At 45.7% G+C, this 11,925-nt stretch overlaps 1 protein-coding gene across 6 annotated transcripts in view; it reads left to right on the forward strand.

Annotated features, from left to right (window-relative positions):
- The first annotated feature begins 304 nt into the window (after positions 1-304).
- Positions 305-11,925, forward strand: part of senp6a (SUMO specific peptidase 6a) — a 24,460-nt gene continuing 12,839 nt past the window's right edge. For 3 of the 6 annotated variants that reach the window (XM_065963690.1, XM_065963692.1, XM_065963694.1), the window contains exons 1-10: positions 305-450; positions 5,378-5,471; positions 6,457-6,520; positions 6,836-6,942; positions 7,664-7,819; positions 8,914-8,934; positions 10,538-10,608; positions 10,703-10,797; positions 10,915-11,305; positions 11,841-11,925. The exon at positions 11,841-11,925 is cut by the window's right edge and continues 154 nt beyond it. In XM_065963690.1, the coding sequence (XP_065819762.1) occupies positions 420-450; positions 5,378-5,471; positions 6,457-6,520; positions 6,836-6,942; positions 7,664-7,819; positions 8,914-8,934; positions 10,538-10,608; positions 10,703-10,797; positions 10,915-11,305; positions 11,841-11,925 (1,115 nt within the window). In that variant the 5' untranslated portion in view covers positions 305-419. The remainder of the gene's footprint in view (positions 451-5,377; positions 5,472-6,456; positions 6,521-6,835; positions 6,943-7,663; positions 7,820-8,913; positions 8,935-10,537; positions 10,609-10,702; positions 10,798-10,914; positions 11,306-11,840) is intronic. The other 3 variants (XM_065963691.1, XM_065963693.1, XM_065963695.1) reach the window with 3 other exon arrangements.

The raw sequence follows: 11,925 nt of genomic DNA on the forward strand, positions 1-11,925 counted from the left end.
AGGGGATGTGTTGATTTAAGAATTGATAGATGGATGGATACAGTAATGGATAGATAGATAGATGGACGGATGGATGGATAGATGGATGGATGGATGGATGGATGGATAGAGGGGATGTGTTGATTTAAGAATTGATAGATGGATGGATACAGTAATGGATAGATAGATAGATGGACGGATGGATGGATAGATGGATGGATGGATGGATGGATGGATAGATGGATGGATAGATGGATGGCTGCAGCTCCACTAGTTGACTTTTACTTTGAAGCCAACCCTGTGACCGGAAGTGAGTTGGGTGATTTCCGCCTGCATCTTTACGCTCAGCGGCTCCGAGCAGCAGCAGCAGCAGCAGCAGCTACATAGAGCCGACCTGCTGATGAGAAACACCATCATCCGAGGAGGATCATGGAATAAACATGGCCCACAATAGAAGCATTTTCCTTGAAGGTAAGCTGCGACACTCCGCTCCGCTGCCCCGGCGCAAACAGCAGACATCTCACCCGCACACAGAGCTCGGATTCCGGCTTGTCGAGAGGCAGATTCTGGGTCCAAACACACAACAACAAAAAAAAAGGTCCAAAAATAAAAGAACCACAGCGGGTGCACAGATGTGCTAAGTGGCTAACTGTAGCCTCATAACACTGCCTTGCTGTTGCATGCTAACACCCTCCAATGAGCGCTGCCAGGCCGGTGACAGTGCCACATCCTCGGGCCCGGATGGAGGCGATGACACCCCGGCTGGTCCCGGCTAGCACCGTTAGCTTCACGTTAGCATGCTCTGGCTGTGAGGAGACAGGCCTTCTTGCCTTTAGCTTAGCTGTTAGCAGCCCCAAAACGTTCACACAACACATTTATATGCATAAACACTTTAGTAGGAATTAACATTAAAGCATTTAAAGTCGTTTCTGACGCTGAGCTAGCCCCCCCCCCCCATGCTAGGAAGCTAACATTATAGCCAGCTTGAGATATTATTGACAAACAGTAATGTAGTGATACGCGCTGTGACATTAATCACTGTTTACTTGTTTTATATTTCACACTTTTAGTTCAGAGGCTTTGCACTTAAAAAACACAGATAAAATAAATAATAATATGCTGTAGGTTAATATTTTAATAGATATTATATACACATTTATGTCACTTTTAAATGCAGGATTTCTGCAGCTTGTAGTGCAAGACACGTTCAGGTGCAATGGGACAATAAAGTGTTATCTTATCTTACTTTTGTCGAAGCAGTAAAATAACACATGATTGAATCTGTTGTTTAACTTTTAATGTAAGCTCTGAACAACTCAAAAAAAAAAAATGATGAACAGATAACGGAGACAGTTTACAGGGTTAGACTTCTACGATCCCTCAAATATATAAATAAATATAGTTTCACACACATGGACCTGAATTAGACACATGCACAATCAGGAACTATGAACATGCATTGATGGAGAGATGTCAGAGCCCGGGGGGGGGGGGGGGGGGGCCTGCTTTACACAGGGAGCGCGCCAGAGCTGTCTGGGGGTTCAGTGCCTTGCTCAAGCGCACCTTGTCAGTACTCGGGAAGTGACCTGGCACCTCTCCAGCCGCCAGACCAACTTCCATTCTTTGGTCCACACATAGGCGGAATTAAACGTATTCACAAACAGGATCTGTGGACGTGCATTACAATTCTACAATTCACTTAGCAGACTCTTTTATCCAAAGCGACGTACATCAGAGAGTAAGAACAACACAAGAAAGGATCTAGAAAAAAGGGAACAATGTGAGTAAGAGCAAACGATCAGCTTTGAGTCTGATTGGACACACAGGTGCTGACAGGAAGTGACCAGAGGTAAAGCACAACATTGAGGGCAGTTCTTGAGAGCTCTAATCAGTATAGAAACCATCTTATAAGTCGTCCTTATCAAACAAAAACCATCGTCATTACCATCATCATCATCAATAATATGGAGACCATCATCATTAAGTTAGTAGGTAGGCATTAATGGAGAGATGTCAGAGTGAGGGGTGACATGGCACTAAGCGGCAACCTCCAGTCTTGAAAATGAAGCCAATGCTGAAATGCAAAATCCTGCAGTTCGTCGGGTGTCTGCTTGAGGCCGGCTCCAGGAGCCCCGGAAGTCACACGTGACCGGCTAAAAAGACATTTTTACAGCAGAAATAAACATGTTTACAGCCTGGTACAGAAAATGAAATAGGTCTGATTAGTTATTGTCATCACTGTGTTATCCATAGTTAGGCGTGTAACTGACGTGATTGAGAGGTGGGCTCGATGTAACGGTCCATCAAGAGGTTTAAAACCCGCCTCAGCTCCAGCTCTCAGCCTGTCGTTAGGTCGACTGAACGTTAGACTGAGACAGCATTTCCAACATGGCGGCTGCTGCTGATGAGCCTCCTGCAGGAACAGACGGCTGACGTCACTCAGGCTTCGTGTGCCTGTCACCTCACCAAGCCAACTTCCATATTTTGGTGTGCGTTGGGACTTAAACCGGTGTCTCTCTGGTTCCCAACTCAAGTCCTTACAGGCTGCCCCAATCCAGTTTGGACTGAAATCTGAGATTTTATTTTTAGGCCAGCCTGCCCAGCCCGAGAGCCAATCCTCCTAAAAAGAATGTCAACTGAAAATTGCAGGAACTTTAGCCGGCCAAATGTGGCTTTCACTTGTCCGTGCATGGGCTGCAAGTTTGGTTTGTTGGTTAGTTAAATTATTTGCCTAAAGTACTTCTTAAAAAAATGTGGACAGATGATAGAAGAGGTGTTTTTATTTACCTGTTTTAACCCCGAAACTTAAATGTGCCTTGTTAAAAATGACCACCAACTGCAGAGGAAATATTTCCATGATGCAAAGGATTTCATGAGGACTGATTGTTTTTGGTGTTTTGAACTTGTTAACTTGTGACGCTCCCTCCTGAGGGTTGAGGTCAGCTCTGAGTGACAACAAGCTGCTTTGGATCAAGCAGCGCTCTGACCTGTTTGGATGAACGGTGTTTCTGTGGTTGTATAGCTGTCGTTATGGGTCACATATCATGAATCCATCCCGCAGGAAATCCACTTAAGACAAAAATAAACAAGTGTGTTTAAAGCTCAGCGGGGACGTAAATGTCCCTGCTTGAACATTATCTTGTGAATCTTGTAGGAGAGATTGGAACGAGCTTCATTTGGCTCATGAATGATTGATGCGGAAGAGCTCTGGGATCAAAATCCAACATGTAGTTTTTAAACATTTGAAGAGTATTATTCCTTTTATTAAGATTCATGATCCACTGAAGATTGGCACCAGCTGTTTCCTGGATGTTCAGGTCGTTCTGCAGAAATCGTCCCGTCATTTCAAAGACATAAGCAGACATAATGAGCCTAATTTAAGGACAACAGACTCTCCAGAGAACAAGATTTTAACTAATATTTACCTTCTGGGCTTGGAGCCAGAGGGACAACATGCTGTAACATGATTTTGTAGTTGCAGTTTGGCCAAATGTGGTAAACACCACAGTACTTATTGGATGTCTTTAATGATGCAGAACATGTATTTTTATGAACTCCTCGACTTAGCATCTGCATCCTCCGCTCTCTTGTTTATCATTGGCTGTTGTTTTTGATTTCCGCTTCATGAATTTCAGTTGATATTGGGAGGAAATGGCGAGGCCAGGGCGTCAACGACATCCAGCACATGTTACACATTATTAGAACAGTTTGTAATAGATGAGTGTATTTCTCATGCTTTCTTTGTCTGCGGATTATTGGAAATGAGCCCAGGGCTTCCCTTTGGCTCGGGAGATAAATCATTTTCTTATCGCCCAATGCTTAAAGGAATGTCATTCATTTCAGTACAGTTTCCCATGTAGCAGCAGCAGGCTTTAATCAGTCAACATTTGAGCTCCACTTCCTTTAAGATTCTTCACTTTTTTCTTGGTATCAGATCTGCATGTTCTCCATAATGTAAGTAAAAGAAAAATAGTGGAAGAACTGGATTCTAAATTGTGCACAATTCTGCTCTCAGAAATATAACTATGTCTCTCAGATTTTTAGGCAAACAGACGACTTTTGTAAAATTGCAAACAGAGCTTCACTGTGAATCTATAAGTCTGTTTTATTCGGGATGCACTGATGCATCCGTTCAACATCGTATCGGTCGATATTGGACCTGTTGACAGACATCAGCACATTGTAACACTGGTCTGCAGCACATGTAGCACGACATCACAACAGAGCAGATGATGGTCTAACTGGTTGATGATGTTTAAGAAAGCGGCACTCTGGGAACCTGTGGATGGTTACATCTGTCTCGATCGATGTAAACATGGAGATCTGGTTAATGATCCCTTCAAATCTTGATCGATCTTACATCCCGTCACCAGCTTTAGTCAGGGCGAAATTCTAACAGATGTGTGTTCGTTCAGTCTGCGCTGCCGATGGCTTTTTATTTAATTCAATGAGTGTGCTTCCTCTGGCTCCGCTGTGCTGCGTCTCAGCTCCGTCATACAGACTCCTCTGCAGCCTCATTTGCAAGGCTTTTATTTCTGCAGGATGCCGGAGCACGGCGCATTAATTTACCACAGAAAAGATCAAACGGGACGCGAAATTCAGACTCGGAAACAACATTTAAATATCCGGTTTATTTTGAGACGGTTGAGAACATTGACCATATGCAATGTTTGTTGATGTGTGTATACCACATACATCGTATCATCTGGCGGCGCTGTTGCGTGTGTAATCTTTAATCACTGCGGTAACTCCAGCTGTCCGGCAGTGGTGCTCCGTTACAGGCTGCGGAGCACCACTGCCGGACAGCTGGAGACAGGCAATGCACACGTATCTGGTGGAAGTTCTGGGTTAGAAGCACTCGGCTTGGAGCTGCACTGGGGAGCATGTATCTACCTGAATGTCTTCTACACTGGTGCTCACACAAAAATAGCCCAAAAAGTGGTTTTTGTTGTGTCGAAAATCTGTTCAACTACTCACTTAAAGACGATCTAACAGTGAGAGAAAAATCTCTGAAAATGTGTGTACACATGTGCAGTACTTTTACACCTACTCTCATGTCACAAATCAGACTGTTTGATATTATAACACTAATCTTTATTTGCAGAAACATGTTTTTTTCCAGCTGATATAATGCATCCTGAAATAATCTGCATCTGAATGTGGAAAATGTTCCCTTTTGTCAAACATAACTGCAGTGACATGAGTGTAGTTTTGATGCTTTTGCATGTTTTTCTCTGTAGATTTCAGGCTCCTCTGTACTCATTGATGCTCAGCTGTCATTTAGTTTTGTTTGCCAGTGATGAACCCTTAAACTGAATGTCATTTTAAGGAATGGCTGTGTCTTGCCCCTGTATCCTTGCACTGACGGTGTGCTCTGGTTTTTATTGTTCAATCCAAGCCCTGGATAGGTCAGGCGCCAGGCGAGACGGAGGGTTCAAGCACAGCTGGAGCTTTTCTCACTCCGATGACAGTGAAGAGGAAAGGAGACATGAGTAAGCACTTCTTCTCCGGCCCCTCGTTTTTGTTTTCAGCAACCAGCGGCGCTGCACTGCATCACTTTCCCAGCACACAGCTCTGCCTCCACACACAGGAAAAGACCCCAGTGACACCTCCTGCTGATGAGCAGGCTATTCCCGTCTCTGATGAAGCACTCAGCAGCCTCTCTGGCACAGCGATACAGAGCTTAGCGCGCACATAAAATCAGCCTCTGCTCAGTTTTTACTACTCAGTAGGATCTATCCCAGCGATGACTTACTCCAATCACAGGTGGAAAGATAAGACAGAAACCTTTCTTTGCACCTTTTTTGAATTATTTAAAGGCTTTTTTTGTTTCAATCTTGACCTCAGTATAAACAGCGCTCTCTCTCAAAATCGTTTGCGGCAGCTTTTTGGTTAACGATTTGACAGAAGATCTGAATTTGTTGTTTTTATTTTGGGGCTTTTTGTGCCTTTATTTTAGAGACAGGACAGTGGATAGAGTCAGAAATCAGAGAGAGAGAGAGAGAGAGAGAGTGTGAGGAATGAGAAGCGGAAAAGGAGCTCTACAGGTCGGATTTGAACCTGGGCTGCTCGCTTGGACATGGGGCGCTCAAACCAACCACTAGGCTAGCTTAGCAGGGATGACATGCAGCAAAGGGGCGAGACCGGACCCTGAACCCACAGTCGCTGCGATGAGGACAATCGCCTCTGTACATGCGGCATCTGATATAACCATTAAGCATCTGGCGCCCCTTTCTGATTTTACCGACGGTCCCGTCTCTAAAATGAAGGCATAAAAAGACCAAAAAGTTGTCTGTCTGTATATTTAGTGTTATAATAGTTCAATTTAAAAAGAAAGCTGTGAGTTGAATTCTGTCATTTAACAGCAACACTGACGCACACAGATGAACATTATCAAACCATGTAAAATATTATAATTTAAAAACATGTTTCTAACCAGAGTCTGACCGTGATGTTTGTTTTTTGTCTCCTCCTCAGAGCGAGCGTGGTGAGCATGGAGGAGATGAACCGGCAGCAGCCCACCTCCCCCGAGGAGAAAAAGGTAAAAACATCTTTTTGACTCCCACTCGCTCCCATTAATCTGAAAACGGGCTGCAGCAGCTCGCTCTCCAAAGGCCCCGGCGCCCAGAGGACCCCCCAGCTGTCCTGGTGCTTCCACTGCTGAAGGTCTCCTCGAGGGCTGCTGGGACCGGGATTTGTTGATTTTGTTTTTTGTTCTTCTGAAGCGGATTGTGAATGCATTGTGTCATTCTCTGTGTGTGTGTGTGTCTGTGTGTGTGTGTGCGTGTGTGTGTGTCCGTGTGTGTCCGTGTGTGTGTGTGTGCGTGTGTGTGTGTGTGTGTGTGTCCGTCCTCAGACTCCCTCTCTCCGGCACTTCACGGCCTCGGATCCTCTGAGGACGTATGAAAACCGGCCGAACAGTCACATGAGGCCTCTGAACCGGCTGACCCCCAAGAGGCTCAGGTACACTTTTAAGGCTGGTTTCACACTTTAGACCCCCGGTGCCCGGATCCGAGTACGCTTCACCCCAAAGTCCGGCTTCATCCTCTGAGCTGCACGCTAGACGTGGATGTAGGAAGAGGGTCGTTGTTGGCGTCGCAAAAAAATCACAAAAAACATCCACAGTTAGCTGAATCGACTCAGCCTGCAAGTGGTTGCCATGGTTACTTCTTCTTTGTGGATTTGTGCATACTGCCCCCCTGCTGGATCATTGTTAAGGCCCTGACACACCAAGAAGGAGCCACGGTGGGGCCTTTTTGTCGCTACTAGTTCTTTGCCGCCTGCTTGGTGTGTCAGGGCGCAGACCGGCCGGGGGGAGGGGGGAGGAGGCGTATTTAGACGCTCTGTTGATGCTCAGGCGGAGTTTCTTCTGGGAGCCGAGAAGATAAAATATGAAATGTTTCTGTGGTTAAGATGTGAAAACACTTAACATATAGCAAAGGTTAAAGGTCACTGCAGTTTATTCACAAGTTCATAAAGAGCCATGTTTCATTTCCTTCATGATGATGTTTAAGCTAATTATGAAAAATAATGATGGTCATAAAGAGAGATGGATAGCCCGGCCTTTATGGTCATTGCAGGGTTGAAGGTCAATCCTTACGATCCCCGCTGTAATCATCTGTCCTGTGAGGTGTCGTCACGCTACGCTGATGTTTGAGGTGACATTTACGTTTGTGTCCCGCAGCGAGGTCCCTCTCACCGTAGCAGCAACGTCCTCCCCCATGCCCAACAGAACCAACTATTTCATCATCAGCCCCGCGCCTTCACAGGGAATCGTTTTACAAGGGCGACACTTTCAGCACGCACAGATGCCCTCGGCGATAAGGAAACCAGTCCAAAGGTAAGACGCCGCCGCTCCACCTTTACCTGCTTTTTTTTTTGATACAGAATACGTTTCAGTGAAGTGAAAGAAACATTTTTTTGGGGAGTTTTGGAAGCGGGATTTTAAACTGGAAGTATGATGTTGCCATGGATACAGTGAGACATGATGTGTGTTTCTTCTCTAAAAATGTGTTTTACATTTTGGCTAACTCGCTCCATAAGAAGTTAGCCGAATTAGCTGTTAGCCGTCTCTTAATCCAGGGGCGACTCGGTAAACACCCGTTCTGACCAAAGTCAGCGGAGGTCCGATTATCAGATGGATCCAAAGACGATCCGTCCAGATGTTCCCGTGCTGTGAGGTTTGTGTTCACAGGGAGTTTGACCTCCCCGATCTGCTCGGAAGACGATCAGGGCCGCTCCCGTTTGAAGGTTCAGAAATCCTGTTGTGTGGAGGCAAAACCCGAGGACAGCTGAGCACGCTCTCTGTGCATTGTCATGTGGAACGGAACTATAGCCAATCAGGAAGCAAGCTGACAACACACATAACCATGGCGACGACAGCATAAAGTTAGAGGGACGTCAGAAATGGAGGAGCAACTAAGAGTGTTTATACGACGTGTCCTGTAAAGCAAACTGACGCCGCCTGTACCCGGTAGCTAACAGCTAGCCACCTTTAGCTTGACTGTCATGGTTGTTTACTCCTAAATGGCCTTTGACCCCGTGAGATTAAGACATTTGAGAGCGGAGGCTCTGGCTGTCAGTGAATGCATCGTCGTGAGTGTGCTCTCTCACATCTTTTTAAATCATTTAAGATTTTAATGAAGCGAGTACCTAGGATTAAGACAGCGTGCAGAAGTTTGTGTTCAACTTTTGGGTTGTTAAAAAGAATAAATTCCACACAAATTGGGAGCCTAGGACTTCTATTTCTGTTGCCATGGTAACAAATCGGGTCTTGATATTGTTTGATCATCTAAGTTTAAACTTCTGGCTCTGTACGAGCAGCTCGTTGTCTCAGGTTGCTTTCACTTTAACGTCGGCTGTAAAAACTTGAATAATGACGCACGCTGTGATGGCGTTTCTCTCTGTTCTTTTGTTGGTTTTTTTGTCTTCAAGCAGCCTTGATTTGAAGGACAGGTGAGACTTTCCCAGCTGATTCTTACTTATCAGACTAGATCTCGTTTCATTCTTCATCCATGTCCTGCAGCATCTAACATTTACTTCATTGGGTCCCCGTGTCCACCTAGCGGTTTTTTTTTTCTTCTGAGTGCAGTAAGAAGTAACTGAGCAGTGTCGGCTATATAGCGGCCGTTGTCAACAGACTGTTGTCATGGAGACAGGACGAGCGTGTAGCAATTTTCTACATGCAAGAACCGCTAGGTGGACACGGGACACGACTCTTCATGTCAGGGAGTTCTCTCGTTTGTCCTGTCATGACATGTTGTTTGCCTCAAAGGCTGCAGAGAGCTGGTTAAACCTCGGCCTTGAGTTGTGAATGTTTCTTCTCTGACTCGTGGCTACAGTCTGGCTGATGATTAGCCCACCTCAGCTCTGTTTTTACAAGCGGTGGTGAGATATCTGCAGTGTCATGCCTGTTTTCTTAGTCAACGTGCATCCGTACAGTGACCTTTGACTTCAATCTGCTGAGTGTATTTACATCCAAACCCCCCCCCCCCGCCCCCCACTCCCTCCCCCGCCCCCCACTCCCTCCCCCGCCCCATACTCTGCGGTACTTGTTTTCACTGCTCTTCTTTGAACCCTTTCAGCTGTGTGTGTTTTTTTGTTCTCAACACATCCGTACCGGAACAAGCCTTCTGTTTGTTGACTAAAAGCTACACTGAGCCGCTGTTGAAGACAAAACTGAACTTAAAAAAGAAAAGAAAGTTGATATCTGTGAACTTACACCGCACAGTATGTAGATTCCTGCCACCAGGGGGCTCTCAATGTAAACAATAACAGAAGATGATGTTGAGACTGGCGGGGAATCATGGGAGTGATTCTCTCTGCTCATCCCCCCCACCCCGCGATGAAAACGTCCTCCAAGTTGAGCGTAGTCATGACGACCGGGTGAAACCGACCATGAGGAAGAGAATGTTTACAGACGAGCTGATGTATCAGAGTATAAGCTGCATGATGTTTTTATCACAGCGACAGAACGGCAGCTTTCAGCAGCAACTCACGCTTCATCATGCAGCGGCCTCTCACGAAACAGTGTTTCCACGGCAACGGTGAACATGTCGTGTCTGTTATCGCGGCCGCTGTGACCCCGTTACAGCTATAAAATTAGACTTCTCTGACTTTGATAGCTGTTGGAAATATTTGAGGTAATGTAAGAGCTCAACAACAACAAAAAATATAAAATATTTAGTCAATATTTAATTTAGCTACTTACAGGAAGTCAGAAACAGTTAAATGACGGGCTACAGGGTTGCTTTTTATGACGTTTAGAAATCAAACACGTGAAACCTGCGAGCTGTTCAGACCTCGAAGGACCCAACAGGCCTTCAAAATCCTTTTTTAAAAAAGTTAGCTGATTAGGCGGCAAACACTTTTTGTCAAAGCACTGTGTTTGAAATCAGACGACATCATCCTTGATTTGTGCAGGAGCTCTTCATGTCTCATCACAATAAATACCAGATTTCAAACTGGGCGGAGTTAGTTGAATGTTAAAGATCAGCCGATTCAGATTCTGCTTTTTGAAGCTCCTCCACTCCAACTTTTGTGTTTTTCTCTCCTGCAGAAGTGAATTCTCCAACACGCAGCCGGGTGCAGAGCTGGACAGCATTGTCCTCACCTGTCCAGAGATCGCAGGTACACCAAAAACACAGAGTGATCTTTAACATATGATACTTTAAGTTCATCAGTTAGTAACTCAATTTGTGTTTTTTTATGTTTGGTGTTTCAGAAAATGAGAGCTTGAACATCAAACGCCGCGTCCAGCAGAAGAGGAAACCTCTGGAGGATTGTTGTAGTTTTCCTTCACAGGTCAAAGCAGCAGAGGTAAGAGACTTCATTACCCAGAAATCATTGCACACCTCCTCCTCTTTTTAGTCATCTTCTGAATGTCACACAGGCGTTCATGTGACTGCAGCTCTAACGAGTGAGTTTTCCCCGCAGCCTCTCCGGCCGACCGTCTACCATTCAGTCTGCATGAAGTGCAACAAGCCGAGCGAGGACCCCAGTAAATGTCACACCTGCGGGTACAACACCACTCTGGTTCCCCTTCCGCAGGCCACGCTGTCATCCCCGACCCCCAGACCCCCCATCAGATCCCAGCCTTCCCCCGGACCAACAAGCCTGCAGCAGAACTTCTACAAACCCGCCACGACCATAAGGGTGCCCCGCGTGGAGACCCTGCCGATCCGGATCACGAGCACCAGAGGAACCCTGGTGCCCCTGAACAACGGCAGGTCCCCTCTGTTAGCCGGGACGTCCAGCTGCTGTGGCGCCAGAAACCCCTCCAAAGGGAAGAGGACGGCGGCGCAGAGGCACGAACTCAACGACCCCAGTGAGTAAAAAGAAGGGAAATGTTTAACCATCATGCCCAACTGTCGGTCTTGATAAAAACATCCAACTACATCATACGGCTGCATGAAATATTAGAAATTCACCCCGAAGGTCGATCAGGTCAGGGCGTTCTTATTAAATAGGCCAGCTGTCTGAAAGCGCCTACCTTCTCTGGTCCAAACAAATCCAGAGCATTCAGGAGCAGAATCTAAAGTTAGAAGGAGGACATACTGGCTGCTGCATTGTTGAAGCCAGCATTTCAACATAGCATGTTTCCTTAATGTCTGATCATATAGTAAGATACCTTTATCATTTACCTCTCTACACATCTCACTGATTGGACCTTGAAGTCCTAAATGCGAAAATGTCCAAAATGTTTAAAACATTTAGAGTCTCAGAATACCTCAGGCTCCTCATGTTGAAGTATCTGCTTCAAACATCATTAATATCTGTTGTCAAGTTTCTTGGGACCAAAGGAACTCAGAATATTACAAACAGCAAAATAAAAGCAGAGTTCTGTGACTTTCCTCCCCCAGTCGTCCTGTCCAGTGACGAGGAGGAGGAGGCCGACAATGCCAGCACAGGGAGCATCAACAGACTGGACAGCGTTTCCCCTCGACC

Source organism: Labrus bergylta, chromosome 15, assembly GCF_963930695.1.
Source record: "Labrus bergylta chromosome 15, fLabBer1.1, whole genome shotgun sequence".
NCBI lineage: Eukaryota > Metazoa > Chordata > Actinopteri > Labriformes > Labridae > Labrus > Labrus bergylta.